General features: G+C 44.2%; 10 protein-coding genes across 10 annotated transcripts; 5 read left to right on the top strand and 5 right to left on the bottom strand.

Moving 5' to 3' along the window:
- The first annotated feature begins 72 nt into the window (after positions 1-72).
- V1516DRAFT_677459 (uncharacterized protein) lies at positions 73-1,620 on the top strand. Its single transcript, XM_066922590.1, has one exon. The coding sequence runs from the start codon at positions 157-159 to the stop codon at positions 1,171-1,173; it is 1,017 nt and encodes a 338-aa protein (XP_066776953.1). The 5' UTR covers positions 73-156; the 3' UTR covers positions 1,174-1,620.
- V1516DRAFT_626307 (adenylate kinase-domain-containing protein) lies at positions 1,364-2,053 on the bottom strand (the record flags this gene model as incomplete). The annotated part of the gene is made up of 2 exons (XM_066919743.1): positions 1,364-1,907; positions 2,004-2,053. Coding segments are annotated over 2 exons (594 nt in total), but the record flags the coding sequence as incomplete, so codon positions are not given.
- A 483-nt stretch (positions 2,054-2,536) lies between these two features.
- On the bottom strand, positions 2,537-4,233 carry V1516DRAFT_677454 (uncharacterized protein). The gene is made up of 2 exons (XM_066922589.1): positions 3,931-4,233; positions 2,537-3,864 (listed from the first exon to the last, which is right to left on the bottom strand). Exons 1-2 carry the CDS (start codon positions 4,187-4,189, stop codon positions 2,846-2,848), a joined length of 1,278 nt encoding a protein of 425 aa, XP_066776951.1. The 5' UTR covers positions 4,190-4,233; the 3' UTR covers positions 2,537-2,845.
- Positions 4,234-4,404: 171 nt separating this feature from the next.
- Positions 4,405-9,122, top strand: V1516DRAFT_432629 (uncharacterized protein). The gene is made up of 2 exons (XM_066919027.1): positions 4,405-8,654; positions 8,709-9,122. The coding sequence occupies exons 1-2, from the start codon at positions 4,577-4,579 to the stop codon at positions 8,810-8,812; spliced, it is 4,182 nt and encodes a 1,393-aa protein (XP_066776950.1). The 5' UTR covers positions 4,405-4,576; the 3' UTR covers positions 8,813-9,122.
- A 513-nt stretch (positions 9,123-9,635) lies between these two features.
- V1516DRAFT_433439 (uncharacterized protein) lies at positions 9,636-12,582 on the bottom strand. Its single transcript, XM_066919029.1, has 3 exons — positions 11,936-12,582; positions 10,373-11,405; positions 9,636-9,827 (listed from the first exon to the last, which is right to left on the bottom strand). The coding sequence occupies exons 1-3, from the start codon at positions 12,395-12,397 to the stop codon at positions 9,799-9,801; spliced, it is 1,524 nt and encodes a 507-aa protein (XP_066776949.1). The 5' UTR covers positions 12,398-12,582; the 3' UTR covers positions 9,636-9,798.
- A 1,016-nt stretch (positions 12,583-13,598) lies between these two features.
- V1516DRAFT_432780 (nucleophile aminohydrolase) lies at positions 13,599-14,984 on the bottom strand. The gene is made up of 4 exons (XM_066919028.1): positions 14,654-14,984; positions 14,441-14,565; positions 14,117-14,371; positions 13,599-14,060 (listed from the first exon to the last, which is right to left on the bottom strand). The coding sequence occupies exons 1-4, from the start codon at positions 14,811-14,813 to the stop codon at positions 14,007-14,009; spliced, it is 594 nt and encodes a 197-aa protein (XP_066776948.1). The 5' UTR covers positions 14,814-14,984; the 3' UTR covers positions 13,599-14,006.
- Positions 14,985-15,003: 19 nt separating this feature from the next.
- V1516DRAFT_677444 (WD40-repeat-containing domain protein) lies at positions 15,004-17,224 on the top strand. The gene is made up of 2 exons (XM_066922588.1): positions 15,004-15,490; positions 15,553-17,224. The coding sequence occupies exons 1-2, from the start codon at positions 15,157-15,159 to the stop codon at positions 16,842-16,844; spliced, it is 1,626 nt and encodes a 541-aa protein (XP_066776947.1). The 5' UTR covers positions 15,004-15,156; the 3' UTR covers positions 16,845-17,224.
- On the top strand, positions 17,225-18,273 carry V1516DRAFT_677440 (uncharacterized protein). The gene is made up of 5 exons (XM_066922587.1): positions 17,225-17,381; positions 17,530-17,531; positions 17,582-17,605; positions 17,659-17,782; positions 17,852-18,273. Exons 1-5 carry the CDS (start codon positions 17,314-17,316, stop codon positions 18,003-18,005), a joined length of 372 nt encoding a protein of 123 aa, XP_066776946.1. The 5' UTR covers positions 17,225-17,313; the 3' UTR covers positions 18,006-18,273.
- V1516DRAFT_677436 (insulin-induced protein-domain-containing protein) lies at positions 18,211-19,874 on the bottom strand. The gene is made up of 3 exons (XM_066922586.1): positions 18,992-19,874; positions 18,774-18,940; positions 18,211-18,716 (listed from the first exon to the last, which is right to left on the bottom strand). The coding sequence occupies exons 1-3, from the start codon at positions 19,700-19,702 to the stop codon at positions 18,590-18,592; spliced, it is 1,005 nt and encodes a 334-aa protein (XP_066776945.1). The 5' UTR covers positions 19,703-19,874; the 3' UTR covers positions 18,211-18,589.
- Positions 19,875-20,054: 180 nt separating this feature from the next.
- On the top strand, positions 20,055-20,585 carry V1516DRAFT_696385 (uncharacterized protein; the record flags this gene model as incomplete). The annotated part of the gene is made up of 3 exons (XM_066924037.1): positions 20,055-20,258; positions 20,323-20,424; positions 20,481-20,585. The coding sequence occupies 3 exons, from the start codon at positions 20,055-20,057 to the stop codon at positions 20,583-20,585; spliced, it is 411 nt and encodes a 136-aa protein (XP_066776944.1).
- Between the last annotated feature and the right edge of the window lie 5,097 nt (positions 20,586-25,682).

Here is a 25,682-nt window from a genome sequence, read left to right as displayed (position 1 = left end):
AGCATGGTATTGTTCTGCATTGGGCAGCGCATCCACGCTGAATGCGGCTTTCATACTGGCTATCTGCGATATCGAACAAGGCATTTTGATAAACCATGTCTTGTGCGCTTCCGATTTGCAATTTGAGCGAGGATAGTGAGCCGAAATAAGAGGCTGATGGATGTGATTACGACACTATTAGGTGGACAGGCGAATCTGGGTGGTCTGTCGTTGACGGAAGGGTCAGAGAGACAGGATCATCAGCAATCGGCGCTAGAAGTAGCTGGCGAAAGGTACCCTTTCGCCGAAAGATTTCTAGTTCGTGTTGCAAACCAGTCCGATTTAGATGACAAGTTGCAGATTATATCATTTACTCAGGTTCCTGCACGGTATTATCTTTTTGTGGTGTCTTGTGATGCGTTATTTGGTAAGATCGCAGCGACATTGACGCATTCTGTTGACGACGAAGGTCTGGAAGGGCCGCGGTATCGACTTTTGGCCCAGATGGATGCCATGCTAGATGACTCTATTCCTTGTGTGCTACTTCGACCACATAAGCATAGATCTTTGTCGGTGTCTACTTTACTAGCGCTATCAGCTAAGACAAACGCCTCTGCTGAGGACGAGGGCGAACTAATTTCAAAGCATCTTAGACCTAACTCTGCAGTAGAGTTCCCTCTAAACAATGCTTCCCCTGGACTTCGATCTGTTCTTGCAGACTCCTCTCTATCTTTTGCATACTACCCGGAAGATCTTCGGCGGGATTGGGTTGCTGCAGAATTCATCTCCGCGAATGAGTCGGAGCTGATTTGGTTTGCGCGACAAGTTCTCGGTCGCCCACAGAGCACTACCGACTGGCATGACCGATGGTATCGCGCAGACATGGTCATTGCTGTAAACACCTCTGAAATTGGCCAAGGAATTGTGACCGTGTTATTTCTACGACTGAACAACAAAACGGAGCTAGTTGTCGCAGATAAGCAGCGCGTTTACTACAGCTCTGCGTCGCTATGCTTTGATCTTGATTTGATGGGCGTTCCGCGACTTCAAGACGAACCTAGTCTAGATGAATCTGCGGTTTTCCGATTTCCGGGTTTATGGATGCGAGAGCGATGTCGGAGTCGGGTCTTTTCTCTTGATGAGCGATATGTCAAACTATGGATAGCAGAACTCAACGGAACACGGTGGAATTAGCCCGTTCATGTTCGACTGACAGAGTAATACATTAATTTTTCATCAAGGGCGTTCAGGGGCTGAATAATTATATTAATGAAATTTCTATTTGTTACACGAGTAGCTAGTCTGAGGACTGAAATCAAATCCCCAATGCCTGTCTATACATCAAACCAACTTTTCTTCCTACTTACTGCAAATTGAAATAATTCTATATGTCCATACGATCTCGGATCTTGTCTTTCAACAAGCTATAGACCTCTTCTTGGGATTTATCGCACGGCACTACAATGACTTTGTTCAAAGATCGGTAGTAGTCAACAACAGGCATGGAAGTTTCTATAAAGGTCTTAAAGCGTTTTCGGATACTCTCGATATTATCGTCCGAGCGGCCGCTCGTCTCTCCTCGTTTCAATAGTCTCTGCAGCATGATTTCCTCGCTGCAATCAAAGTAAAGAGTAAACTCGGATAGCGCAACGTCGTCTTCAAACTTTACGGCTTGATCCATTTTTCGAGGGAACCCGTCAATGAGGAACTTGGTACGGCCTTGCGACACGGCTTCCTGCATAGCGTTGCGTAATAAAGCAATGGTAATCTCCTGCGGAACAATGTTGCCTTCTCGAATATAAGTTGAAATGAGCTCGCCAAACTCGGAGCCTGGCCGTGCCTGCTCTGCTCTGAGAAGGTCACCAGCCGACAGATGGACGTAGTTGAAGTCGCGGACCAAATTTGCACATTGGGTGCCTTTTCCAACACTAGTTTCAAATAAGATGTTAGCTTTAAATACATAGGGCGGCCAACAATTCAATTGCTATCTCAGCATTCTCTCACACAACGAGAAGAGAACTTACCCAGGACCACCAAGAACAAAAATGACTTTAACTTCATCGCGCTTGAACGCACGATGATCGAGGATTTTCTGAGGAATCTCCGGATTCCCCAGTTTTAATTCGCGTCGTGCTTCTCGTTCTGCGTTCAAGCCAATCGGTTAGCAATCTTTCTATCCGACTTGCTCGTTCTGCGCTCGGAAATTCATACCTTCTCTCATTGAACGAGTGATTAAATAAAATATAGCAGAGGCTCCTAGTGCAATTCCAACCAGTTTCCACCATGCGGGAGGCTGCCGTGAAGGGTCTGTAGAGCGCTTTGGCGGTGTAGTCGACTTCGCTGGCGGCTTGTCTGCGCGCAGGGCTGCCTGCGCAGAAAACGCGCGACCAGTGGTGAGCAATGGAGCGACGCGACCGCGGAGACAGAGACGGGAAGTGCCAATGAGTGACGACTTCCAGAAAAGTCGAGGAGGAGAACGGACACGCATACAAAACATGTTGTAAACACAGAGATTCAATTGAGCAGAATTCAGGCTTTCACAGATTCCGGTCGCAAATCTAGTCGCGATAAACAAATAAAAAATGAACATTGTTAAGAGGATGCTTCCGCCACGTGAGGACATAAATGTAAAATTCAGACACAGTTATGCTTTCTGCAAACAATAGCAGCTAAACAAAGGCAAGGACAGCATTTACTAACAACGTATTCACTAATATTTAATACATGGATGCGTTCACACAGGCTAAATATTACAGAACAAAAAAAAAAGATAACAATAATTTCCCCCATAATAGCGTAAATGACAAGACTGGATCTACCATTCTCTTTGAAAATAATTCATTCAATCTGCATGTGGACTTGGATATTAGGCGGCTACCGCATCTCCGTTGACAAGCGCAGTTTTCTCTTTTTCTAGATTAATAGCAGACACCTTGTGTTCGACCGAAACTCGGGCGTTCCGTACAACTCCCTGGATATCACGCAAATTTGTCCTCCACGCGTCTAGCCGACGAGCAATCTCACGCCATTCAGGTTCGCCAAAAGTACGGGTAGCTACCCGATGAATGAACAGTTTGCCTTCTAACTGTGACATCTTGCCCTCCAAGAGCCCTGCCCGGATTACATCGATGATCCATAGTTCGACATCTTCCTCAGAAATCAGCAAAGCAGAAGTAATAGCAGAGTAAACTACTGTCAAGTTGGGCGAAGAGGCAGCAAGGGAAGCTAGAGTGAGTAGTCGAATCTTCGTTGTCAGATCCTCTTCGGAAAGGGAATAGGTTGAAAGTGTTGTAGGGTTCGAAGCGATGAAGGCTCTAAACTCAGATAATGTACCGGAAACAAAAATCTTGAGTAGCTCTAGAAGATCGGAAGGAATGGCTGCTGCTCCAATTGCAATCAAAATCGACTCGTACTCGCTAAACGCTATATCTCTCAAAGAGCAGAGAACTAGTTTCAAGCTTGATTCTACATTAATAGAAATGCTTGAAGAGAGAGCGACTGAGTGAGCTTCCTGCAAATACTTGAGAACATACTTCGATTCGACCGACTCGAGAGCCAGTGCGATCTCCGTCAAGAACTTGATCTGGGCGGCCGCGTCCAAAGACCATTCCTCAAACCAGGTAGGAAATTGTTTCAGCTGCGGTAGTAAAAGATCCAACTTGTCTGTGTCTACACAGACCTTGACAACGGTCCAAAACACAACTTGTCTGTCAGGGGAATCAGGAGTGAGAAGATTGAATACATTTGTGAGGACCGAGAGAGTAGGAAGTGGTAATGTCTGACTAGCATCCCTAAGTAAAGCTAGTAGAGTTTCCAAATGAGATCTCTGGTTGGTAGGAACCAATGTGATTACATGAATGACCAGATTATAAGCGGTTTCAAAATCTAAGGACAATTGATGTCAGTAGGACTGGACCATGCTATTGTCTTCGTAATCTGCAATTATCTCACCTTTTTCTGACGCCTTTGTAAGTGATCCCGCCGCATTGAAGAAAAATCCAATAGCTTCTGCATACTTTTCATCCGCTACTTGTTCATCATCTGCAACTAAAGGTGCAATTTGTGAGGTTAAAGGTCCTAACTGCTCGTCTGACTCTGCGACAAAACCATTGAGCACATCGACGTACGCGGCAAGCTCCAGCAGATGATCCGAGAGCGATCCGTTAATCGTCAAGTATCCCTCCTTGTAGCTTAGACTCGTGCTATCCATTATGTGCTCTTCTTGTCGTAGGCACTACAATTCATACGATTTTCTATGTCTTTGAGAATAATTTTCTAGTTCTGGGAAAGATTTTGCTCCAGTATGTAAAATCAGGGTAATGCACGTGAACGTGCCGAAGTGTACGCATGGCAGTCTGGGATGTACCCAAAAGTCGCGGTTTTTAGTCCCGGTTCAATCAATCCCTTGTAATTAGCTTCCCTGATGGACCTTTGTCTTTGTGGAATAGTTATAAATTCTGTTTTCCGGTTCACAATAACTAAATTGACTAGTTGTATTTGGTTTTAAGCAGCCTGTTACTCGGCTACCGACAGCATATCGCAATTATTTTTGTGCGATAGCTTTTATCGGTTTAGCGCGTCTAGCAGGCTTCTCGCGATGCCTCCGCCGCGACCTGTTCGCGCTGGCCCGGATTTGTCTTCGGGCCTTGCTACGACCGGCTCAAAGCCTTCTGCTACGAGGTCTTCGTCAAAGGCAGATTTGGCCGCCTTTTTTCCAGATCGTGTGGTGGATTCATCGTCTCTTCCTGAATCTCGCAATCACCTTCACCGTCATCATCACCCAAGCTCCTCTTCCTTCTCCCACAATGGTGGTGATTCTTACCGTCGCCCCAGTAGCGCTGATATCGAGTCTTCGAGACTCAATCATACCGAATCTAGGAGTCTGGTGTCTACTAAATCTGACAGAGTTTCAAGCAGAACGGTAATTGTCTCTACAAGGGAGCCTGCCTCTATGCGTCGAGATCTGTCTCCACGACGTCCATCCTCTCGTGATCAGTCTGAGAGATTGGATCGTTCTTATTCTTCTCGTGACGGCTACGATAGATACAGTTCACGCGATAGTCGCCGAGAACGTGAGAGAGAGAGGTCGAGGGAACGAGAACGCGAACGAGAACGAGAACGAGAACGTGAATGGGAGAGCAGAGACAGAGTAAGACAGCGAGACAGGGACCGAAGTAGGGAAAGTGAGTATTCTCGAGATCAAGATAGAGAGAAGGGAAGGCATTATATCTATGAGCTTGAGAGAGGTCGTGAACGTGATCAAGATCCAAGTCGAGACCGGGACATTGAAAGTTCACGGGCGCGGCCATTTGCACTTGATAGAAGTCATGATGGTGACCGAGACCGGGAAGTCTCAATGCAGACTCGCAATTCTCAATCGGATCGTCCATTTCTAGGAGACAAAAATCAGCCTAGTTCGGCAAGCGACACACGAATTTCCCAAAGGCCTTCTCGTCCTTTAACATCTACGCCCTCAGGTGGCTCGACAAATTCATCTGTCAATTCTTCAAGCTCTCATTCGTCGCCTCCCGATGATGACGCTGATCAATTTGTTCGCGACAAGACATCTGAAGTTCAGCTATCCGCCGTATCTTCTGAGAAAGCGCCTGGAAACGACTCTGAGAATTCATCTAGCAAGCTCGAATCCTCTCACAGTGAAGTCCTTTTGCCATCTTCTGCGTTGGAGCTTCTTGGAAAATCTTACATTATTGATTATGATCCAGATCTGGATAAATCCAAAAGTAAAGGAAAAATTCCCACTTATCGTACCAAGGATTCCTCACAATCTACTCCCGTTCTAGATCCCAGAGTGCTCCTGAACCGCTATCCTCATTCTGGAAATGTTCGTTCTCGCCGGAAAGCGTTTCTCACATCTTTACATAGTCTTAAGTATTCATATGATTCTCATTCAATTGGTCCTCAACCTCCATGTCAAATTCTTGTTTCTAATTTCTCCAAATTAGCTACTGAAAATACCTTAGCTTTGCAATTTAAAAAATATGGCGACTTTCAGAAATTCACAATGCAAAAAGATACAATTACAGGTGCGTCTATGGGGATGTGTCTGATTCAGTTTCGGAATAACACTCGCACGACAATTGGCAAAAATGGAAAAAAGGTAAAGGAGGTTGATTTTTTGTCTGGTCATCATGCGGCCAAGAAGGCTTTGAAAGATGGCCAAGACGGTAAAATCATGGTCGGTTTGGATACGGTGGATGTTCAATTCGATGATGATGGTAGCATCTGTTCTAAACTTATTTCAGAACTGATCAGGGCACAAGAGAAGCAGCTGCTTGAAAATACATCAAAGCCAGCACCTCTTCCGAAAGTGCTAGATCGTGATGAAGTAAAACCTTCTTTGCAGCAATCTTCGAAGACAAAAGATCTAGTTCCTTTGACCTCTTCTTCTCGCGAAGATGGCTTATTTGGACTTATTGGTGCGCGTCCATTTATTTTTGTTTCAGACAGATACGTGCCTGTCGCGATGGTGTATGCATCTGATATAAAAGATTTTTTAGCCGATTACGATTGGGTTTCAGTTTATGTCGTCAAAACATCTCTGCCAAGTCACCTCGAACTCCGGCATAGATACCATCCTGGAGGCAGAGAGCTTGCTGGCTTCTACGTTGTATTTGACGATGATGTTGAAGCTAAGGCTTGTTTTAGACATATGGATGGACGAACTATGAGCAGATTCCGATGTCGAATGAATATGGACCTCAACATACCGAGAAATGTCGTCAAGAAGACTGATTCTCGCTCAACGTCGCGATCACCAGAACCGCGCCATTCGTCAGCAACTGCGCGCTCATCTACTAGGACTCGCAACACAGTTGAAAAGCCGAGAATTAAATCGAAGGGAGATATGATCCAGGATGCCACAAACTTGATTTTAAAGGAGCTCCACGATATGCTTCAAAAAGATATCAAGGAGCGTGTTACAGTACCTATTATTTATGATCTTTTGGACCCGTCGAAGTTACCTGTTGTACCAAGACCAGATTCGGTTAAGTCTGAGCTTCCTGAGACACTTGAGATATCTAGACCAAAGGAATTAGCGAAAGCAGAATTCTCTGTTAATGCTGTTAACCAAGGATCGGGTATTGAAATTCACCAGTATTCAGGGAAGTTACCTCTTTTACCCCGCTTTAAGAAGCGGAATGCAAAGAAGTCGACCGATTTATCTGTGTCTGGTACAAAAAAATCGCCCAAAATGGGGCGACTAACAGTGAGCAAGGCACGACCTATGGCACACCGTCTAAATCGATTTTCTTCAGATCAGGAAGATGAGGACAAAGATCTAGATGAAGACATGGAAGATCAAGGTGCTGAGATGGAGTCCGATATCGATTCTAATCTGAATATCGACTCGAAAGAGATTGCGGCGGATAAATCATCTTTAGAAGATGAGTTATTGGCCAGTACGGTATCTGCAAAAGAGAGGAAAGTCAAAAGTGTCATGAAGAAATCTAAACGAGTAGTTGATTTCACTTCATCTGAGGACGACGACGAGATGGTAGCTCCACCGCCTACCAAGAAGTCGAAGTCCAAGAAGATCAAGAAGGAGACAGGACTTGCTGCTGCCGAATCTGACGAGAAGGAGATTGTTCAACAGCTTCCAACACCTGAGGATGAAATGGCCGTTGATAACGACGTGAATTCTGATGTAGACAATATTTATTGGGATCCATTACCAATAATAACAGAATCTGCGGTGGATATGGACAGGATATTTGATTTAGACGAAGTGCAAGATTTAGTGACTGATGCAGAAGATTTTGAATTTCTTCAGCGAGCACTGGATGACGCCAAACCAGATCCACGGATTGGGGAAGTTGAATTTTGGGCTTGGCGCCAGAAGGAAATCAAGGCCAATTTCTATGGTGACAGACTTGGAGCTCCACGACGAGGAATCACGAAAAAGATTATCCCTCGCGAAGATGAATATGAACGAATTAATCCATCTGGATGTGCGCGTACTGAAGGGTATTATCGAATTCCTGAAACAGACAAGACTGAATACCTTGAGCATCGAGCGCGACTTCGCAAGAAGAAACAGGCTGATGCTTTACTGCATTCAGAAGTCAATGGTGATGGAATTCATGCTATCGCCCCCAGTGAAGATACTATAGATCCTACTGATGCAGCCCATGTAGAGACGGCATCGGATAGTACTAAGCTCACTCAGCCGGACACCGGCACTGAAAAAGATAATACTTCATCGCGGTTGAGTCGTATTAACAATCGTCGTTTAGTTGCTGATATCAATCTTCAGAAACAGCTTTTCTCTACTACAGACTCAGATGTTTCAGACGTGTTGCGATTTAATCAACTGAAGAAGCGTAAGAAGCCGGTTAGATTTGCACGGTCTGCAATTCATAATTGGGGACTATATGCAATGGAAAGCATTGCAGCAAACGACATGATTATCGAGTATGTTGGCGAAGTGATTCGGCAACCCGTGGCAGATATGCGAGAGCGCCGGTACTTGCGAAATGGCATTGGAAGCAGTTATCTTTTCCGGATCGATGAGAGCACGGTGGTCGATGCCACCAAGAGGGGTGGCATAGCTCGATTTATTAATCATTCGTGCACGCCTAGTTGTACGGCGAAAATTATAAAAGTTGAGGGCCAGAAACGGATTGTGATTTATGCGCTACGAGATGTTTCCGCAAGTAAGTATCGGTGACAGATGGCGGTCAGGAACGATGTGTTAACAAGAGAATTAGATGAGGAGTTGACGTATGATTACAAGTTTGAGCGAGAGGTTAATTCAGATGAGCGGATTCCTTGTCTCTGTGGATCTGCGGGATGTAAAGGATTTTTAAATTAGAGCTCCAGAGAAATATTTGAAGAGGAGCACCAGGGTGTGTACTACTACTACTACTACAGCAAACGAGCAAGCATGATGTATATGAAGATTTCGGGTTTGTTAACTGTGGTTGAATATGACGATGGCGATGACGCTCATTTGAAAAAGGCTGGAGAAGGAATTGGGATAGGCACGACTTTGTTTTCGTTTAGTATATCTTGCATTTGTCTTTTTTGTTGTTTTTTGATTGGGCTTGTAAAATTAGTTTCAGCAGGTTTTGTTGCTTTGAATATGTATTTGTAATATAAGTTATCTAGTCTTATTTCGGAGTCTGATTTAGCGAAGTCCTAAGCATTTCATAAGGAGTGGATGGATGTCAAAAAGGAAGTATCGTAGATTAAACTAATAACAAAGCAAGTAAATGAAATGAATAATGGGCGGAAAAGTGAATGAGTAGTAAAATAATAACTGTAGACCCAAAAACCAGATAAATCAAAACATTTTATATCGGGGTAAAATAAGCACGACGAGAAGACAGATGCAAATGAAAAACAAATTCAGGATAAGTCTAAGAACATGCACAAGTGGACGACACAAAATGATGATGAGTGTAAGGCAATCGACAATGCATACCGTTGATCTATTCATGATTGTCTCTAAATCCATGAACAGCAAGATCATCAAGTGGTGGACTCAAGACCTCAGCTGGTTGATGATCATGTATTTCTGTAAAAGTGCTCATCAGTGGAGCAGTGGAGTCGAGATCCGAACCACATGCTAGACCATCCGACATGAAGAGCTCAGCAGCCGTGGCATGCATATCGTGGAAGAAAACGCCATCATGGCCAAGATTTGTTCTAAGGTCATCGAAGTTCGTGACTTCGGAGATCGGAGTTGAAAGCGCTAATGGCGTCGGACCCTCGGATAAAGAGAACTCAAGCGGACGCGCAGAAAACGGCGACTCAGTGATTGGCGTCACCAGTGGCGTGTTGGAAAGCGATGAAACGTCATACATAGTAGCCGGTGAGGCAATGATCGCGGCACCAGTAGAAGTTGTGTCAAGATAAAGACGATGGGGAAACTTGTGTCTACTGCCTGACGAGCCTGGCCTCTGCTGCTCAGGGGTCTGCAAAGCACTTTTATCGGAGCTCTCTTCTGCTACTACAGGCTTCTCCTCGCTGGTATCGCTATCAGAAATGGACCGCATTCGTTTACTCTCCCGCCCAGATTCACCAGTCTCGTCGATCTCCATCTCTTGTAGTGTGGTTGACACGGACGACGTCGGCGTCATTAACACCGGAGATACGGCACCACTGTCATTGCTAAGTGAACTGATACTCGAGCCATGACTGCCGTGGCCCGTAGCTCGACCAGTAACACTGAGCTTCCGACTCCTCATGACGGGTGGCTGGCTCTGAACAAAGGAAACGCTCTTAGATCGTCGCATGGAGCTTCGAAGTGAGTCAGGTTCGCTTGAAACTTCGGCGCCAGATCCAACTTCCGTCGATGCCGTCATGTTGTCGTACTGGAAAACAGCTTTTCCGTCTACTTCTGTTAGAATGACTGGATATCCAGGTATCGTAGTTGGTGGAGTAAGCATTCCGGGTTGTAGTGGCGTCGAATAACTATGTGATCGGTGTAATCGCACAGGAGGAGGGCCTTGCCGACGACGACGCGCCGCAACTTTGGATTCATTTAGAGTGCTCTGTGGAATGCCGAACATGTCTTGCATTACCATATGCTGTTGTTGTTGTTGTTGTTGTTGTTGTTGTTGTTGCTGCTGTAGATGTAATTGTTGTTGTTGTTGTGTGGGATCAATCTGACGCACAGCCATGGATTGTTGAGCATGGAGCAGCAGCTGCTGCTGAAGCTGCTGTTGAAGGAATAATTGCCGCTGCTGTATCTGGTTATCTGGCTCATTACCTATAGGTGTAGAGTAAGTGCGCTGCAGGGGAATCATTTGTATAGGACTGGCCATGGGATGTGGAGAAATTGTCTGTAGAAAGGGAGACATCATAGGGGTTCCATGGACTGGAGTTCCATAGGCTGGCGACTGTACAACAGGAGAAAAATAATAGCCGGAACCATTAGCAACAATGCCTGCATATGGAGACTGCACTGCCATGACAGCTGCCTTTTTTGCGGCCTCGGCAGCAGCAGCAACCGAACGTTCAAGAGAAGCATAAGAAGCTTCCGAGGGAGAGGCATATTTAGGTGTCGATGACGAGTCCGTCCCAATCCTCTGCGCGGGCGTGACTGGCGTCTGCTGAGCTGGAGGTTGGGAACGACTGATCAGTGTTGACGCTCGTTGACTTGGTGTCTGTGTAGGTGTAGCAGGAGGATGCGCAGCAGTCGAGCCGACTTTGGTGGCATTTAAATCAGCTTCTGGTGTGGAGTGCGGTGGAGTATTTGGTTGACTTTGAACGCGGCCAGACTGATTTTGGCCACTTCTAGCAGAGCATGTGACGTGCTCATTAGCAGTCGGATTAGGAGGAGACATATTCGAAGAAGCAAACATGGATGCGTCCGAGGCCTGCCTCAAGATCATCTCCACGCGAGAGGATTCAATCTGTTTCTCATCCTTTGCACGGCGACGACGCTCTTGAAACCATATCTAGAAGCCACTAGTTAGAAACCACAATTAAAATTCGCCAGGATCCAGCAGAGTAATACACATATTCTTCGAACTCTGGACTTTGAATATCAACTCCGATCATGGATTAGAAGTCTGAAAAGCAAGAGATGGAGAAGGTAGCCAGAGTCAGAGCCAGAGCACGTGCTCAAGCTAGCTGACATTTTGGCCCAGAACAGACAGGTGGTGTAGGGATACAGCAAGCAAGACGACGCGTGAGTTAATTGAGCTGAGTAAATATTTTCTGAGCTCTAAAACTCTAGCTTGAACAAAGCCATACAGAGTGCTCGACCTTCTGCCTTGCTGTAGTTCAGTCCCGACAATATTCAGATATGGCGCGGCTTAGACCATTCTCCAGCCCCTCGATTCTGGCCGAATCCAGGGATGATTTGGTAGTTTTGGTGTACAAAAAACCTAGTATCCCTGCAGATCAGAGAGCAAACCAGAGGAGACGGAAGGAAGAAATTGTAACAGAGACTATCATAAGACAGAGATGGCAGATCTAGACATACCTGGACAGCTTTTGGTGTAATGCGCAGCTGTGACGCAACGGAGTTGCGAGCAGAAGCTTTGGGTCTGCTGTTTTCCGCAAATGCAAGCTCAAGAACCGCAACATGTGCGTGAGTAAGATTTAGAGACCGCGCACACTCATCGACAGGATTCGGATCCGACATAGCAGGCTGTTGCTGAGTAATTTGAGAAATGTACTGCAGTGGTTGAGAGGCATGCTGCTGTTGTTGTTGGAGATGGTGGTGGAGTTGGATCTGCTGTTGTTGGATCTGCTGTTGTTGGATCTGCTGTTGTTGGATCTGTTGATGTTGTTGCTGAACCTGTAGAGCGTTGATCATGCCGTAGTCCTGGGGAATACCGTACTGGGCAATAGGAGCGCCGAGTACAGGAGCATAGTAAACTTGCTGAGCCGGGAGCAGGTGCTGCTGACCCTGCGAGCCTGCTTGAGCGTCTATAGGCAGCATGGGACCCGAGAGGTGCCGCTAGGCAGAGTTTGCAGACGGCTAGTGGACAGGAACAGTTTGAGGAGAGAATGGGAGGGAGGAAAGAGGTGATGGCGGAGAATGAGAAATCAGAGGAACGAGAAAGATTATGAGGAAAGCAAGAAGGAGATCAAGTCGACGATAGACAGCCGGAAAAGAGGTGCAAAATGGAAAGAGCAGAAGTGGCCCTACAAATATTGCACGAACGAAGGAGTTCGGTATCGAAAGCAATCCCTCGACAGGTAGTGATTGTCGGAGAGGGACCGAGCAGAAAATCAGACAAAGAAAGGCTCGCTGAGCACAGCTACACCCGAACAAGTGTGCAATCAACAGAGGGGCAAGCCCAGCAGCGGTCAATCCGTCACCAGCTCCAAAAGTTTCCCATCCTGTTCCAGCAGCAGCTTGCTCTTGATTCTGTCTGCCTGTCCGTCAGTCCTCGGCTTGCTCCTCGTCCACTCGCTGGTCACTAACAGCGAACGGGTCCGTCCAAAGAAAGGGATGAGCCGCACTATCGTCGGTTGTGGAGGAGGTCCGACAAGAGTGTGCATTGGTGGTGCGGAGGCCTGAACTTTTGGCTGACTGAGACTGCTAAGTGCGGACTGGATTCTGGGTCCGACTGAGGGTGGTGGTGGTGATATCTCTCCTGTCGGTCGCTTTTGATAGCGTTCAGCATACGCTTTGCTCTCGGGCAGTTCACGGGCAGCATGAGAGAACCGCTGATCTGCGCCATGACTGACCGATCTTTGCCTCCAAGTCACTCCTCTTACCGTCAGCATCAAAAACAGATATCGCGCCTGGGCTTAGGCCAGACTTTCCTCCACAGTTTCCGCTACCGTTCCCACCAAAGTTTCTCCTTCGTATTGCCCCTTCATGTGGACGGTCCTGCTGAGCCGCGCACACTTGGACTGACCCAGCGTCTTTCATGGACATTTTCTTTCTTCTTAGAGCCTTCTCTACATGAGATGTTTATTTCTTAGTTTGTTTGGCTGGCTCCTTGTCTCCTGGCTGGCTTTCACCGCGCTCTACTTTTAGAGTATTCGGTCTCACACTATCCATAGTATTGATGCTCACAAGATTGACTCCCACTATGCTAGTCTGGGTCTCCTGCCCTCATTTCCCTCCTCGGTTCTAATATGCCGACCGACCGACCGACCGACAAGAAACGAAGGTCAAAAGTCGTAAAGCTGCTGTGACATTGCTGCTAATAATACCTCCATGTGCAACTGTAACCATAAGACGACTTTGACTTTCTCATGTAGTCATTCCCTCTGTCATTGCCTCTCCACTGTCTGGTTTACCAAGGGGTTACTGAGCCAAAGTTGCATCAATATCCAGTCTCCAAAGTGGGCCGACATAATTGTTTTTTACCAGGTAACTGTTCTTGCTATTTGATTGATTTGCTTGGACTGCTTCTTTCTCTCTTTCTGCTTTGGTTTTATTCCCTGTACATTCGGCTCTATTTATCTCTAGAGATATGTCTACCTACTCATGTCTCTAACCAGAATATTCACTAAACTGACTTTCATCTATTATATACAATTGCACATAACATCCTATGACTCGGAATTGTAATCTTTATGAATTAAGTCAATCACAATGTTTCAATCTCGACCAGACGAACACCATCCTTGTCTACCACTTTCACCTTCAGATCTAGTCAGTATTCTACGATTCGAACGTTTCTTCTCAGTATTTACTTACATCGACACCCTTAAAATCAATCGGTAACCTTCGTCGAAGCTCTTCCACGCATTTTTTTGCAACATCAATACCCTCGACCAACGTCAAATTAGGACGGTGCCATCGATCTAACAATGATAGAGTGTAATATGCCGCATATCCATGTGCAGCATATGGAATCTTCACTCGTGATGCAAGATAATCCACCCAGTTCAGCTCCGGCTTGCCTTCTGCAATATCATATCCAGCTATCAGTACATTAACTTGATATGGTTTCTAGACAATATGTAAGCGATTATTCCAGTCTCACCAACAATTCATCGATTCCAAATCACATAAACGTACCCGGCTTCGCAAACTTGTCGCTAGTTGATTACGTGTAAATGAAGTAATTGCTGAAGGAGATAACTCAGTTCCATTACGCATCTCATGCAATTGCATGTTTGCCTGTATGTACTCGGCGAACTGAACTAATGGCCAGATATGTCAGCAAGCGACCCATGAATCTCTTAAACACCAATCAAATCGTAAATATTTGGTTTTCTATATCCAACTCACCTGTGTCACCAGCTTCTCCAGTGTACGCCAGCAACGCATGCGGTGCAAGCAATCTTGTTTTGTCGTCATCAGTCTTCAACACCGAGACCCCGCGCACGGCTGCCTTTGAAGTGACGACGATCACCTCCTCCTTGGTGGTAATTCCGATAATAACATCCATGATCAGAGTTATAAAATATTATACAAGCACTTGGTGGTTGAAACAGTGCAAAGAAAGAGCTAAAACGATGTGGATTTTGCCCTGATCGCCTTTCCTCCGTTCGAATTCAATGATAAAAGCTGGATAGTTTACCACGCACAACACTTCTTTCAATGATCGCTCGATCAAGTTATGGTTACCTGTACAAATAGCTTAATTTCCTCTCTAGGACGCGTGCGGCTGATTCTTTCAATTTTCATGTCGTTTGCTCTCCGTGGATACATAGAAAAATCTGAAGCTATATTCCTACTGTTGATTATACATCTCGTACACCTGGATATGGTAATATATATGCCTGTGTATAATGTCGGATCCTTTTTTTGCAAAGAAAAGAAAGCGTAATGCTGGTCCCGTTGGCAGAAGTTCTAGGGGAAGAATGGCAGATGCTAGACTGCCTGCGCGGGTTCCTCGACTAGTTAATGAGGTCGCCGAGGAAGATGACGAAGAGATTACTGATCCTGAGTCTTCAGAAGACGAGGATATGCAGGATGTTGGGGATTCGAGCTCGACGTCGCAAGAAAACACTGACGAGGATAGCGAAACTGAGTCTTTGAATGAAGACGAGATCAACGAGTCGGCAGCAGATAAACGACGGCGGCTGGCTCAGCAGTATTTAGATAATCTTCAGTCGGAAATAGGTTTGTAATTGTTTTTCTCGTTTCCCTAATTGTGTTTTAATGTGCTCACTCGTACTTGGCAGATCAATCCACGGGCTTTGACGGTCGAGATGTCGACAAAGACATTCTCGCTGCACGATTAAATCAAGATGTGGCCGAAGATCAAGGCAAGCTCTACAAATTCATTGCTCGCCAATTCAGCTGCAAACAGCCGATTCGCCAATTCATGTCTTACAAAGCCATGCTGTCTGCTACCGGCGTCGCAGTCTCGCAAACACATGTTTTTGCCATTTCTAAAGACAGGATATTGTCTAAGTTTGATCTGACAACCGGAAAGCGCATCAAGTATGTGCGAGGATTTCATGACAAAGAAATTCTATGTATTTCCATCTCCAGTGACGGCAAGTTCGTCGTGACCGGTGGTGGGGATCATAAAATCAACGTATTTGATGCTGAGTCCCTAGAGCATCTCCGGACATTCACGCAACATAGAGATGCTGTGCTGGGACTGGTTTTCAGAAGAGGTACTCATACATTATATTCATCTAGTGCCGATCGTACCGTTAAGAGCTGGTCGATTGACGGCTTGGCATATGTAGAGACGCTGTTCGGTCATCAGGACGCGATCAGCGATATCGCGTCTCTTGCCGAAGAGAGATGTATAACTGCCGGATCACGAGATCGGACGATTCGTCTGTGGAAGATTGTTGAGGAGTCGCAGCTGATCTTCCGTGGAGTAGGTATGGGCAGTGACAACAAGAGGTCTGGATTCGTGACGATCGGGGATACAGCTTCCAAGAGGTTTGCTGAAGGCAGCATTGATCATGTTGCGATAGTTGATCGCCACATCTTTGTCAGTGGAAGTGATAATGGAAGTATATCTCTTTGGACCTTGGCCAAGAAGAAGCCTGTTTTTGTTGTGCCACTTGCGCATGGATTCGATACACCTTTAAGTGGTTCGCAATGGTCTGCCGAGCAGAACACTACCGCATTACAGACGCCCTCCCCGTCCCCTCGTTGGATAACAGCTCTGTATGCAGTTCCATATTCTGACATGATTCTGTCTGGATCTTGGAGCGGATCTGTCAAAATCTGGCAGGTTGTAATTGACGAAATCGAGCGGCTAGACGATTCTGGCGTTGCTACGGGTAGTTTGCGAAAGAACTATCGATTGCAGCTTGTTGGAGAACTCAGAATTAGCGGAGTTATTAACGGAATTGAGGTTTTAGAAGCAACCGCTGATGAACTAAAAGTTTGTCTGGCAATCGGCACGGAGATCACGGGCGGTCGATGGATCAGACACGAGGCTCGACATGGCATACAGGTTCTCACACTACGGCGGAAGGATGTCGATGTCGATGTTCTGTCCGAGTAAACTTCAATTTTTTCGATATTCTAAATCTGGGCTTGTTTTAATTTGGAATTTAAAAGTTTATTTGCTTTTCTCAGGATATTTGTGTAGTATTATTGGAGATTCAGAGGGTCGTGCGGCGGTTTCTAGGCTGATGTTCTATAGCGAAATCTCTAGATCAGATAGTTGTTATAACTTTACAGACTGGGTGATCTAGCTTGAAGAAGGTTTTGGTACATTGTGCAGATAGAGTATTAAATTGAATAGTTCAGTAATCATCAATTCGTTTTCTCTATCGAAAACTATAACCGAATGGCTAGGTATGGCTCGAATCACGTGAGTATCCAATGAAATACTCACAGCGAGAACAAAAGTGGGTAAGCCATTACCGGACAACTTAGCCCCGGTCAACTTCAAGGATCGAGTAGTTCTAAAAGTGAAAATTCAATTTTGAATATTTTTGATAATTATATATTTTCAGAGCGATTCAACCATGTCGTCGTCTTCAGGAAGTGTGACTCAGCGTCTGCAGAAGTTTATTTTTTCGAAAGACTTTGTTAAGTAAGTTCCCCAGTGAGAAATGATCTGCGATATCAGTTAAATTTGCCAATAATAATTATATATATTTGTATGTATGTACATGTACATATATAGAGAGATTAAATTTTTCGAGTTTAGTTAATGAAAGAGTGTACTGACTATTATTTAGATGTATGTTGAAGGAATTTTAAGTTAGCAATGCTGACAACCTGTCTGGATAGATATCTGCTCAACTCATTTCTGGGGTAAGTCGAATTTGTCTACTTATGAAAACTCAATCAGCTAACATCCTAATTAGGACCTGTTTCCAACTTTGGGATTCCAGTTGCCGCCATGATGGATATTAGAAAAGATCCCACGTTGATCTCTGGTCCTATGACTGGATCACTCATTATTTACTCTCTAGTATTCATGCGCTACTCGTACGTTTTAATAATCCTTTCAGTTTATTTTATTTTTATGCTTGTCTCAACTAGGTCTGACTTCCTTAGTATGGCAATCACTCCGGTAAACTATCTTCTATTCGGCTGCCACTTTGTGAATGAAACTGCACAGCTTATCCAAGGTGGTCGTTTTGTAAACTACTGGTATTTTGGTGGTCGAGAGCGGGCTCTTGTTACTACGCCATCTGTTGAACCCAAATAGATGTCCTGATCAGAGCCTAGAAATGGTCGTCTTTGTTCTCCTACACGATTTAGTCTTGCAGTGCGATCCTAGATTATGAGCTCCTTGGAGGCAAGGCCATTAAAGTTGAAATGTTTAGAAATTTTCTGTATACGTATATTTTTTCGACTGGATTTTCAGTAATGTATTTCATTATATCAAGTGTATACGCATCGTACGGGTTACGTATGTATACATAAATATATTTATATATATATAATTTCACAGAACTGTGAAAGCACAGAAATCATTGATGCGGTCCTGATTAAGATACAACTAAATCCCCGTATATAGCTTCAAAACGGCTGTTTCAAACGGTCTCTCTCCCCTTAAATAAAAAAAACAAAAAGAAGCAGATAGCAAGGAATTGAATCTCAACGCTCGGATCAAGTTAGAGTATATACCAGATCTTACAAGACCGACTCTCTCGACTTGATTCACTTTACAAGCGAGAAAAATAAATGTACCAAAAAATAATAAAAGGAATTAAATGCAAACAAAACCTGAAATGAAAAGTTATATGGAAATCAAACGCCGGATTACGTAAAAACATTGAATCTCAAAAGCTAGACTTCTGTGGAGTTGCCCAGTAGCTTGCGACCAATCGCCCCAAAGCATATGGATCCACAGAAAAATATGGAAGCTATCCAAGTGATAACTGAAATATAATCCTCAGACCACTCCGATGAAGATCTATGCTTGTCAGAACTAAAAGGAGAAAAGAGGGGAAAAGAGGAACAAATCACATACGGCAGATGGCTAGGATAGAGCCAAGCAAGACAGGAAGAGCCGGCAATAGCGGTTAACGAGGAAAGTAGAAAGCCATTGACTGTAGTATCAATCATGAACCATAGCAAAGGATTCAAGGCTGTTATCGTGAGCGCTCCTTGCAGAGTAGACGTCCAAGGCAAGTGACGCTGGAAGAAACATTAGCAAAACAACTAAACAATGTGAAATACACTACTTACTACTCCGTAGGATACCCCTATGAAAACGCCTACGGCCCTCAAAATAGGATACAGTGCCGTAGCAGAGCCCTCTGAGGTATTTGTGACCGAAAGCCGAGGACCCATAACTTCGGGTAGCATGTAATCAATAAGAGGCAACAGAGCACCTGATAATAATCCGAGAATCCCCCAGCTCAACGTGAAACTGCCCATGGGCTCGACATCCAAAGTAGTGGTTGTTACAAAATGATTATCTTGCAGCTGTGTAAGCAAATGGCCATAGGCCACACCGAGAGAAAACAATAGGCTGCATCTCCAGATGAATTGCAGGCGGGAGGCGGATTTTTTCGAGTCACCAGCAAAAGACATACTGCCCGACGCACTGGAGTGCCGACGATGTCGTAGCTTCGAATTCTGGTTACTTTCGGTAGCCAACTGTCTCGCGCGCGCAACACCACTGCTATAGGTATTGCTGTGGTCAAGCGGAGAGGGGGAAACACGATCCTGTAAGCTAATATCTGGCGTAGGGGCTCGGCTAGGGTCGCTCAGGTTCGAGCCAAATATACCGACGAGCGTGGATGACATGAGCGAGGTAGTTGATTGCGATTTTTGTCCAAGACCGCCACTGTTAGACTCGTTCTCTGCAGCGGTGGCAGAAACATCCTGGATCGCTGATGACAAGGGAAATTCTCGCTTGGGGGTGGGCTGAACGAGGTTGCTGCTAGTGGACATGATGCGAGCTGAACGGTGAGCTGACGACGAAGCACGATGAATCGGATCGAGACCGATAGCCAAATAGATTAAAGCGAAATTTAGCGTGCTATTTAAAGTGCTGTTGGATAAAGAACAGAACTCTCAAAACGAAAACTAGTTGATAAACTTACTAGCGATGGGCTCTGTCGGTAGTATCTTACCTAAGTCCAGCCGCAAGGAAAAACTGACCACGGCATTTCACATGAAATTCGACAATTTTTCGACGCCCAATATTGTGACTTTTTTATATTTACTGTAATTTTTTTTACCAATTTCCGCTAAAACCACATACTTCTTCTCTAGTTGCCTATTATAGCTAACCTGCCAAGATATGAAACTTCTCACGACAAACTTCGTTCAATGCACCGTCAAGGCTTGTGCCTCTACCCCCAACTGCTTCCCGCTTCATTTCGACCAGCAGACTGATGAACTACCACTTGAACTCGTTCACGAGGATATTGAATTCAGTCCTGAGTTCATCTACAACATACTGCCGAGAATTGATTGGCCTGCTCTATTGACTACATCCCGAGAAGTATGTGTTTGGTATCTTTTTTTTGCTAAGCTCATCAAGTTAGTCTACTGACTTTAATTAATAGCTAGGAAATAATCTTCTCCCCGAACAGAAACCGAATATTGAAAATCCGAATGCGCCTGAAAATGACCAGATCCTTCGTGACCTACATACGCTTTTATTGGAGGTATGCACCTGTATTTGTCCTGTTTCGGTCTTATCATTCTTCTGACATTATATTAGACGCAGATAATGCAAGGCTCGATGCGGTGTAACAGCTGCGGACACATATATTTCATTCGTGACTCAATTCCAAACTTTCTCCTACCCGGGCATTTGGTGCAATAATGATGCTCCTTTGGATTTTTAGCCAGTGCCAGCGCCAGGTTATCCTTTGCAAGAAATTCGCAATTATGGTAGCCCCCTTCAATATTGTATATACACACTTAGACGCTAGGTTAATGGCATAATATTTGAATATGGGATTATCTTTTTATTTTGATACTTAAAGCGAATGAGGATTTGAATCCAGTTTTTTTTTGAGTGAGAGACTCGATAGACAAATCTCTGATTCTCGGTGGCTACATCTGGAGAAACATGCGGTCTGGGCAAGTTCACCATCGACATATGCCACTGATCCACCCTCACTACCCGAAGTGATCTTTGAGAGATTTTTTTTGGATAGCTATTTATTTGGAAAACTTTGACATAATACAAGGGGGGTACTCTACCTTTCAACATGCGCCTGTACATATCCGGATCAAGAAACTTTTCACGAGCTAACACGGCTAGCTGTCTTGATTATGCCTAATAACAGTCATGGCTGGCTCCAGATTAAACTATTCTGCGCTTAGCTATCTATTTGCTTACGTGGAGATACTGCGGAAGTTGATCGCGAATGATAAACACGTTATGCCGAACCACTGCTACTCACTTGCTTCTGCAAGCCTAACCTATTTGGCCTGCTCTCGATCTATCAACAGCGTGTTCGCTTTGATGCTGCACTATGATCTTCCAAGCTTTAGTATAGTCGAGTTTTGACATATGCCATTAAAGACCGAAAAGCAACAATTTGCGCAGTCTATTTGTCAAGTTCTATGCATATTATTTCTACATGTCGATGTTTTGATATATGTGGATCCACGCTGATTGGAGAGACGGTCTATAGAGTCTCTGGCTGGGTTACTGCAAGATTATTAGTCCAAGAATTTAACAAATTCTCATAACCGATTTCAGAAATGAAAAATGGAGATACCTCAATCATATAGAAATTGCTTGCGTAGAAGTCTCCGGAAGCCGTTTTAATTTGACTGATGTCAGAGCGCGCCAGCAGATCACCGCGACAGCAAGGGAACTCTTCGTGATCCAAGAGATCAGTGGCAAATTTGTGAAATATATTTGTTTTTCACGGATATGATCATCGAATAACTAGACACGAATACGGTTTTGCATCTGCAAGGCAGTCCTATTGGTGCATCGATTGCATACATTGAAAATGCAGCCCAAAGCTAATCAATCAGCTTCTCTATATCGGTTTGACGGAGAATGTCAATATCAGGAATGAACTGATGTATGCACTATTTGAGTTTATGCAGAATTGCTGTGCGCTTCTATTTGTGAACTTATACGGCAAATCTATTTTCAAGGTTTTACCTCTCTTACCGATCAATGAAACCTGCTGCTCACAATTTCTCAATGCGACAGTGCAATAATTGAATTTTGAACTTTCAGAAAAAGAAACGATTATTACGTATGGAAAGTCTGGGTAATTGCAATTCTACGGACCGACGATGAAAAAGTGGGATTGACAGATCCATTGGGATCTGATTTAGGAAACTGGAGTGGCATAGACATGTCTTTGATTTCCTGATTAGGAAAAACCTTCACGTGAATATCATGATTTGTCTCTGTTCATGTATTGTCTACGGAACATATTTTCGCCATTGGAGTTTCTTTTCGGTTGGTTACGGGGATACATGCTTTTGGCTTCGTTAATTCGATGCTCATCGATGATCCGTGGCATCAGAACAGGAGCCTTGGAAATTTTCAGGTACATCCAAAGTTCTCTCTAACAACATTCACTTTGGATCAATTTATGATCTACTTTGGTTGGCATGCCATGTCTATGAACTCCTATTTGGCTCCTAGGTACTGATCCTCGTATTGGTGTATACTAGTGACTTGTGAGCACTATATTTCTCAATCTTGTGCTTTCTTGCATCTCTGAATGTCTATACCTACTCGGTAAAACTCCCGACTCCTCTCCGTCTCACCAACCTTTTGATACTTTCTCAACTGACTGCACTCTCTGCATCGTAGCGTTACACCTTTAGGGCTCTTGGACATCATAATATTTAAAGTCCTCTGATCTCCCTCTTTCTGTTCTTGTTTTTCCACATCATCGCACAGTATCATTTTCCAATAACCAGAAAGCCAACTGTCAACCTTCTGTCTCTTCTTCTCTATAGCTGTCTTCTTTTGAGCTTTCTGTATTATAACACTCGACTTCTTCTGCGGCCTGTCTTAAATTACGCGAAGGATGAAGCTTACTATTTTGATAACCATGCTTATGACGGCGTCTTCTGTCATCGCTGCTCCATTTTTCGATGGGTAAGTCTGATTTACATCGTTTTTGCTGGTTACTTAACTCCAATACTAAATTTCTATCAGAAATCAATCTCCTGTGTTTGTCAAGCGGACAGCCGCTACTTCTGATTCGGAATCATTACAGCGCAGGGATGCCATTTTGGGCCGAGAAGCTTCTGTTGAATTAGAAGCCCGTGGAGGAAGACCGCTCTGGGGCCGCGCTGGCGAGTCAGAACTTGAAGCCCGTGGTGGCCGACCAATCTGGGGACGCAACGCTGAGCCTGAAGCAGGAGGTCATAGAGGAGGAGGCCGTCCGATTTGGGGAAGAGATGAGCATGCATAAGCTATAACTCGGACTTTTTATTAGGTGTTTTCGGATTTTGTTTTGCTAATTTAACACAAAAGAATCATGGTATAAGTTATGTTTTTTATTGCTAGCTGATGTGCTCGAGAATTATCTTGTTTTTGGGGGTCTTGGTTGATTTACCTATATTGGATATCTTTTTCTAGTCGAATTATTCGATCTTTCGGAATTTTTAAGTGATGATTCTTTTTATACAGTTTACTGTTCTATGCATTCATATTTAATTTAACCCATTTACCTCAGTTGCTAACTGCGTCAGTAGTTTATGTGTACGATTAGTAGCGGAGATCATTTGGCCTCCTGGGTAAATTTAATACTCTTGTTACCTCCAAGTAAAATTTTTGCTATCCCAAAGTTATGTGAATCATATCAACAAGCGCAAATATGATTGGCCCGAGCTAAGATTGAAATGAAAGATATACACGACTCAGCCTCGTCTGCAGCTAACTGATAGTATGATGAAAGATAGATAGAATGTCCACATGAGGAATTTTACTCTTTAGACACTTCAAGTTAGAAACGATACAGTGTGCTGATTGACTAAAGTATCCGTCAAACTTTAGGCCTAGATTAGAATATGAACAAGAAAGTCGAAATAACTTTTATTGCTTCCTAGTTAGCACGCAGAGACTGAGCATTAGACTAGAGAATTTTATAGTAAAGCCATGCAATATATTTCAAAGATCGCATTTAGGTCAAAATACCAGTGGAATTTGCGGCTAGCAATGCAATGAGATAAAACAGAACAGATTCCTAGACATCACGAGATACATAGACTCATGTAGGAGCGATCAAAGACGATATCATAGATACCGATCAATCGAACGATATCTTCGATATCCCAGCACTAACTTTGAAATTTGAAATCAACAGAGGAAATTTTGCTTCAATAGAAAAAAATCAGTCTTAGTCCTGATATTTACCGGATGATACAATCCTTGAATGAACAGAAAATGATTTCTATTCCATATGCTTGCAATCATGAAATCAACGGCAAGTCAAGGGCCCCATCAGTAGAACATGCTCAGATTGGAGCTGAGCCATGCAAAATGGATAGGGGATCACAAGAACCTATTTAAAAACTTTCAAAATTGCGGTATTGCTCATTTGGACATGTCTTTACCATTTGCATCCACAAGCTTTAGATACAAAAAGGCGCCCATTCAATTGTGCATTTAAGCAAGGCAAAAGATGATCTTTCAATAGGTTTAAAATAAACCCGTTTTCCAGCAAATTAGATCTTTATAGCTATATAAGGACCACGTTTGCGGAAAACTTCACAATTATATTTGCGTACAGATTCCGAATCCGAGCTATAGCGGGCAATGATATATCGGGAAGTACTACATAAGAGACAGATCGCTTTGCTTTGTAATGTAAACGAAGAACAAGATTTGTACCTGTAATACCAACGCAATCCTCAGTATTAAACTTCAAAAATGCGACATAAAGATAACTAAAACGTTATATTTTGCAGAGAATGAGAAACGTCGTGATTGTATTCTCCAATACCAAAGCTCGAACGATCACAAAAATGAAATCAACTGCCCGAGATGAATTAGCCATTACAAGCACAAAAGCGTACACGTTTATGGCAATGCTACTGCCAGGTCTCTTTATTAAAATTGCAACTGCATTTAGTTCCCCACCCTCGGACTCGAAAGAGATCAGACGATTGTGAAAGAAAATTGGTAGATCTCAAGAGCGACAAAGGGAGATTAACGATATGCAAAGGCAGACACAAGCACAAAGATCAATTGACGTAATGCGAGATCAAGTTAGGAATAGTGCCATCAATGGCACGACATATGATGCTTAGGGCAGAGAAAACGTCAAGCGAGCTGTAATTTAGGCGACAGCGACAACCTGAGCAGATAATCGCAATGAAGCATGAGGCTGACTGAATGGTGAGACAAGAACAGACAAAAATGAATCTTGCAAGTCCTCTACGCAGGCTTATAGGCGTTAATACAGAAGAACAAAGCTACCACTAACGAAAGCGCTGGAAATTTGGTGGAAGAAAGCCCTCTGAGAATTAGGCTCAACTCAGCTCAGCTCAGCGCAGCGCAGTACGGGAGGATATTGTCAGATGAGCAAAACCGTTAAAGTGTCTCTTCAGTGCGGAAAACCATATGAGGCTGCGCGTAAACGAATTAAACAGCTGTATAGTGCAGCACAATTGACACCGGAGCTTCTAATAGCTCGCGAACGTTATTTCTGACGGAGACACTAATTCAAGGGTGGAGTATTTAGCTGCTCCATGCTGCGACACTAAATTAATACTTAGCTGCTGTTGCTTCAATTTACTAGGTGGTCGCTGTGTCAAATAGGTAGGGCTTGCAAAGATAGTCAAAACATGACGCAGATAAGGCTCGAGCATAGAAGCAAGCGAAGCTTATGCTGCGGCGATCCGATAAAGGCCCTGCCGTCAAAAGCAATGGCACGAACACAAGCTCGATATTTGACTTCTCCTTTTTAGCTCAAGTGTCTCCACC

This window comes from Lipomyces oligophaga, assembly GCF_038497815.1.
Source record: "Lipomyces oligophaga strain CBS 7107 unplaced genomic scaffold V1516scaffold_5, whole genome shotgun sequence".
Lineage (NCBI taxonomy): Eukaryota > Fungi > Ascomycota > Lipomycetes > Lipomycetales > Lipomycetaceae > Lipomyces > [Lipomyces] oligophaga.
This window is presented reverse-complemented; position numbering and strand designations above follow the sequence as displayed.

What these genes read in the sequence shown, in the direction of transcription:
- V1516DRAFT_677459 (XM_066922590.1), top strand. Translation starts at nt 157, where the DNA reads ATGGATGTGATTACGACACTATTAGGTGGACAGGCGAATCTGGGTGGT.
- V1516DRAFT_677444 (XM_066922588.1), top strand. Translation starts at nt 15,157, where the DNA reads ATGTCGGATCCTTTTTTTGCAAAGAAAAGAAAGCGTAATGCTGGTCCC. An exon ending in TAATCTTCAGTCGGAAATAG is followed by an intron (nt 15,491 to 15,552) that starts GTTTGTAATTGT and finishes CGTACTTGGCAG; the next exon opens with ATCAATCCACGGGCTTTGAC.
- V1516DRAFT_677440 (XM_066922587.1), top strand. Translation starts at nt 17,314, where the DNA reads ATGTCGTCGTCTTCAGGAAGTGTGACTCAGCGTCTGCAGAAGTTTATT. An exon ending in CTGCTCAACTCATTTCTGGG is followed by an intron (nt 17,606 to 17,658) that starts GTAAGTCGAATT and finishes CATCCTAATTAG; the next exon opens with GACCTGTTTCCAACTTTGGG. An exon ending in CTAGTATTCATGCGCTACTC is followed by an intron (nt 17,783 to 17,851) that starts GTACGTTTTAAT and finishes TGACTTCCTTAG; the next exon opens with TATGGCAATCACTCCGGTAA.
- V1516DRAFT_677454 (XM_066922589.1), bottom strand. Translation starts at nt 4,189, where the DNA reads ATGGATAGCACGAGTCTAAGCTACAAGGAGGGATACTTGACGATTAAC. An exon ending in TACAAAGGCGTCAGAAAAAG is followed by an intron (nt 3,865 to 3,930) that starts GTGAGATAATTG and finishes AATTGTCCTTAG; the next exon opens with ATTTTGAAACCGCTTATAAT.
- V1516DRAFT_432780 (XM_066919028.1), bottom strand. Translation starts at nt 14,813, where the DNA reads ATGGATGTTATTATCGGAATTACCACCAAGGAGGAGGTGATCGTCGTC. An exon ending in TGGAGAAGCTGGTGACACAG is followed by an intron (nt 14,566 to 14,653) that starts GTGAGTTGGATA and finishes TCTGGCCATTAG; the next exon opens with TTCAGTTCGCCGAGTACATA. An exon ending in CGACAAGTTTGCGAAGCCGG is followed by an intron (nt 14,372 to 14,440) that starts GTACGTTTATGT and finishes CATATTGTCTAG; the next exon opens with AAACCATATCAAGTTAATGT.
- V1516DRAFT_677436 (XM_066922586.1), bottom strand. Translation starts at nt 19,702, where the DNA reads ATGTCCACTAGCAGCAACCTCGTTCAGCCCACCCCCAAGCGAGAATTT. An exon ending in TAGGGGTATCCTACGGAGTA is followed by an intron (nt 18,941 to 18,991) that starts GTAAGTAGTGTA and finishes TGTTTCTTCCAG; the next exon opens with CGTCACTTGCCTTGGACGTC. An exon ending in CTCTATCCTAGCCATCTGCC is followed by an intron (nt 18,717 to 18,773) that starts GTATGTGATTTG and finishes TGACAAGCATAG; the next exon opens with ATCTTCATCGGAGTGGTCTG.
- V1516DRAFT_432629 (XM_066919027.1), top strand. Translation starts at nt 4,577, where the DNA reads ATGCCTCCGCCGCGACCTGTTCGCGCTGGCCCGGATTTGTCTTCGGGC. An exon ending in GCTACGAGATGTTTCCGCAA is followed by an intron (nt 8,655 to 8,708) that starts GTAAGTATCGGT and finishes CAAGAGAATTAG; the next exon opens with ATGAGGAGTTGACGTATGAT.
- V1516DRAFT_433439 (XM_066919029.1), bottom strand. Translation starts at nt 12,397, where the DNA reads ATGCTGCCTATAGACGCTCAAGCAGGCTCGCAGGGTCAGCAGCACCTG. An exon ending in TTACACCAAAAGCTGTCCAG is followed by an intron (nt 11,406 to 11,935) that starts GTATGTCTAGAT and finishes AGTGGCTTCTAG; the next exon opens with ATATGGTTTCAAGAGCGTCG. An exon ending in AATGCTTACTCCACCAACTA is followed by an intron (nt 9,828 to 10,372) that starts CGATACCTGGAT and finishes ACTGGTGCCGCG; the next exon opens with ATCATTGCCTCACCGGCTAC.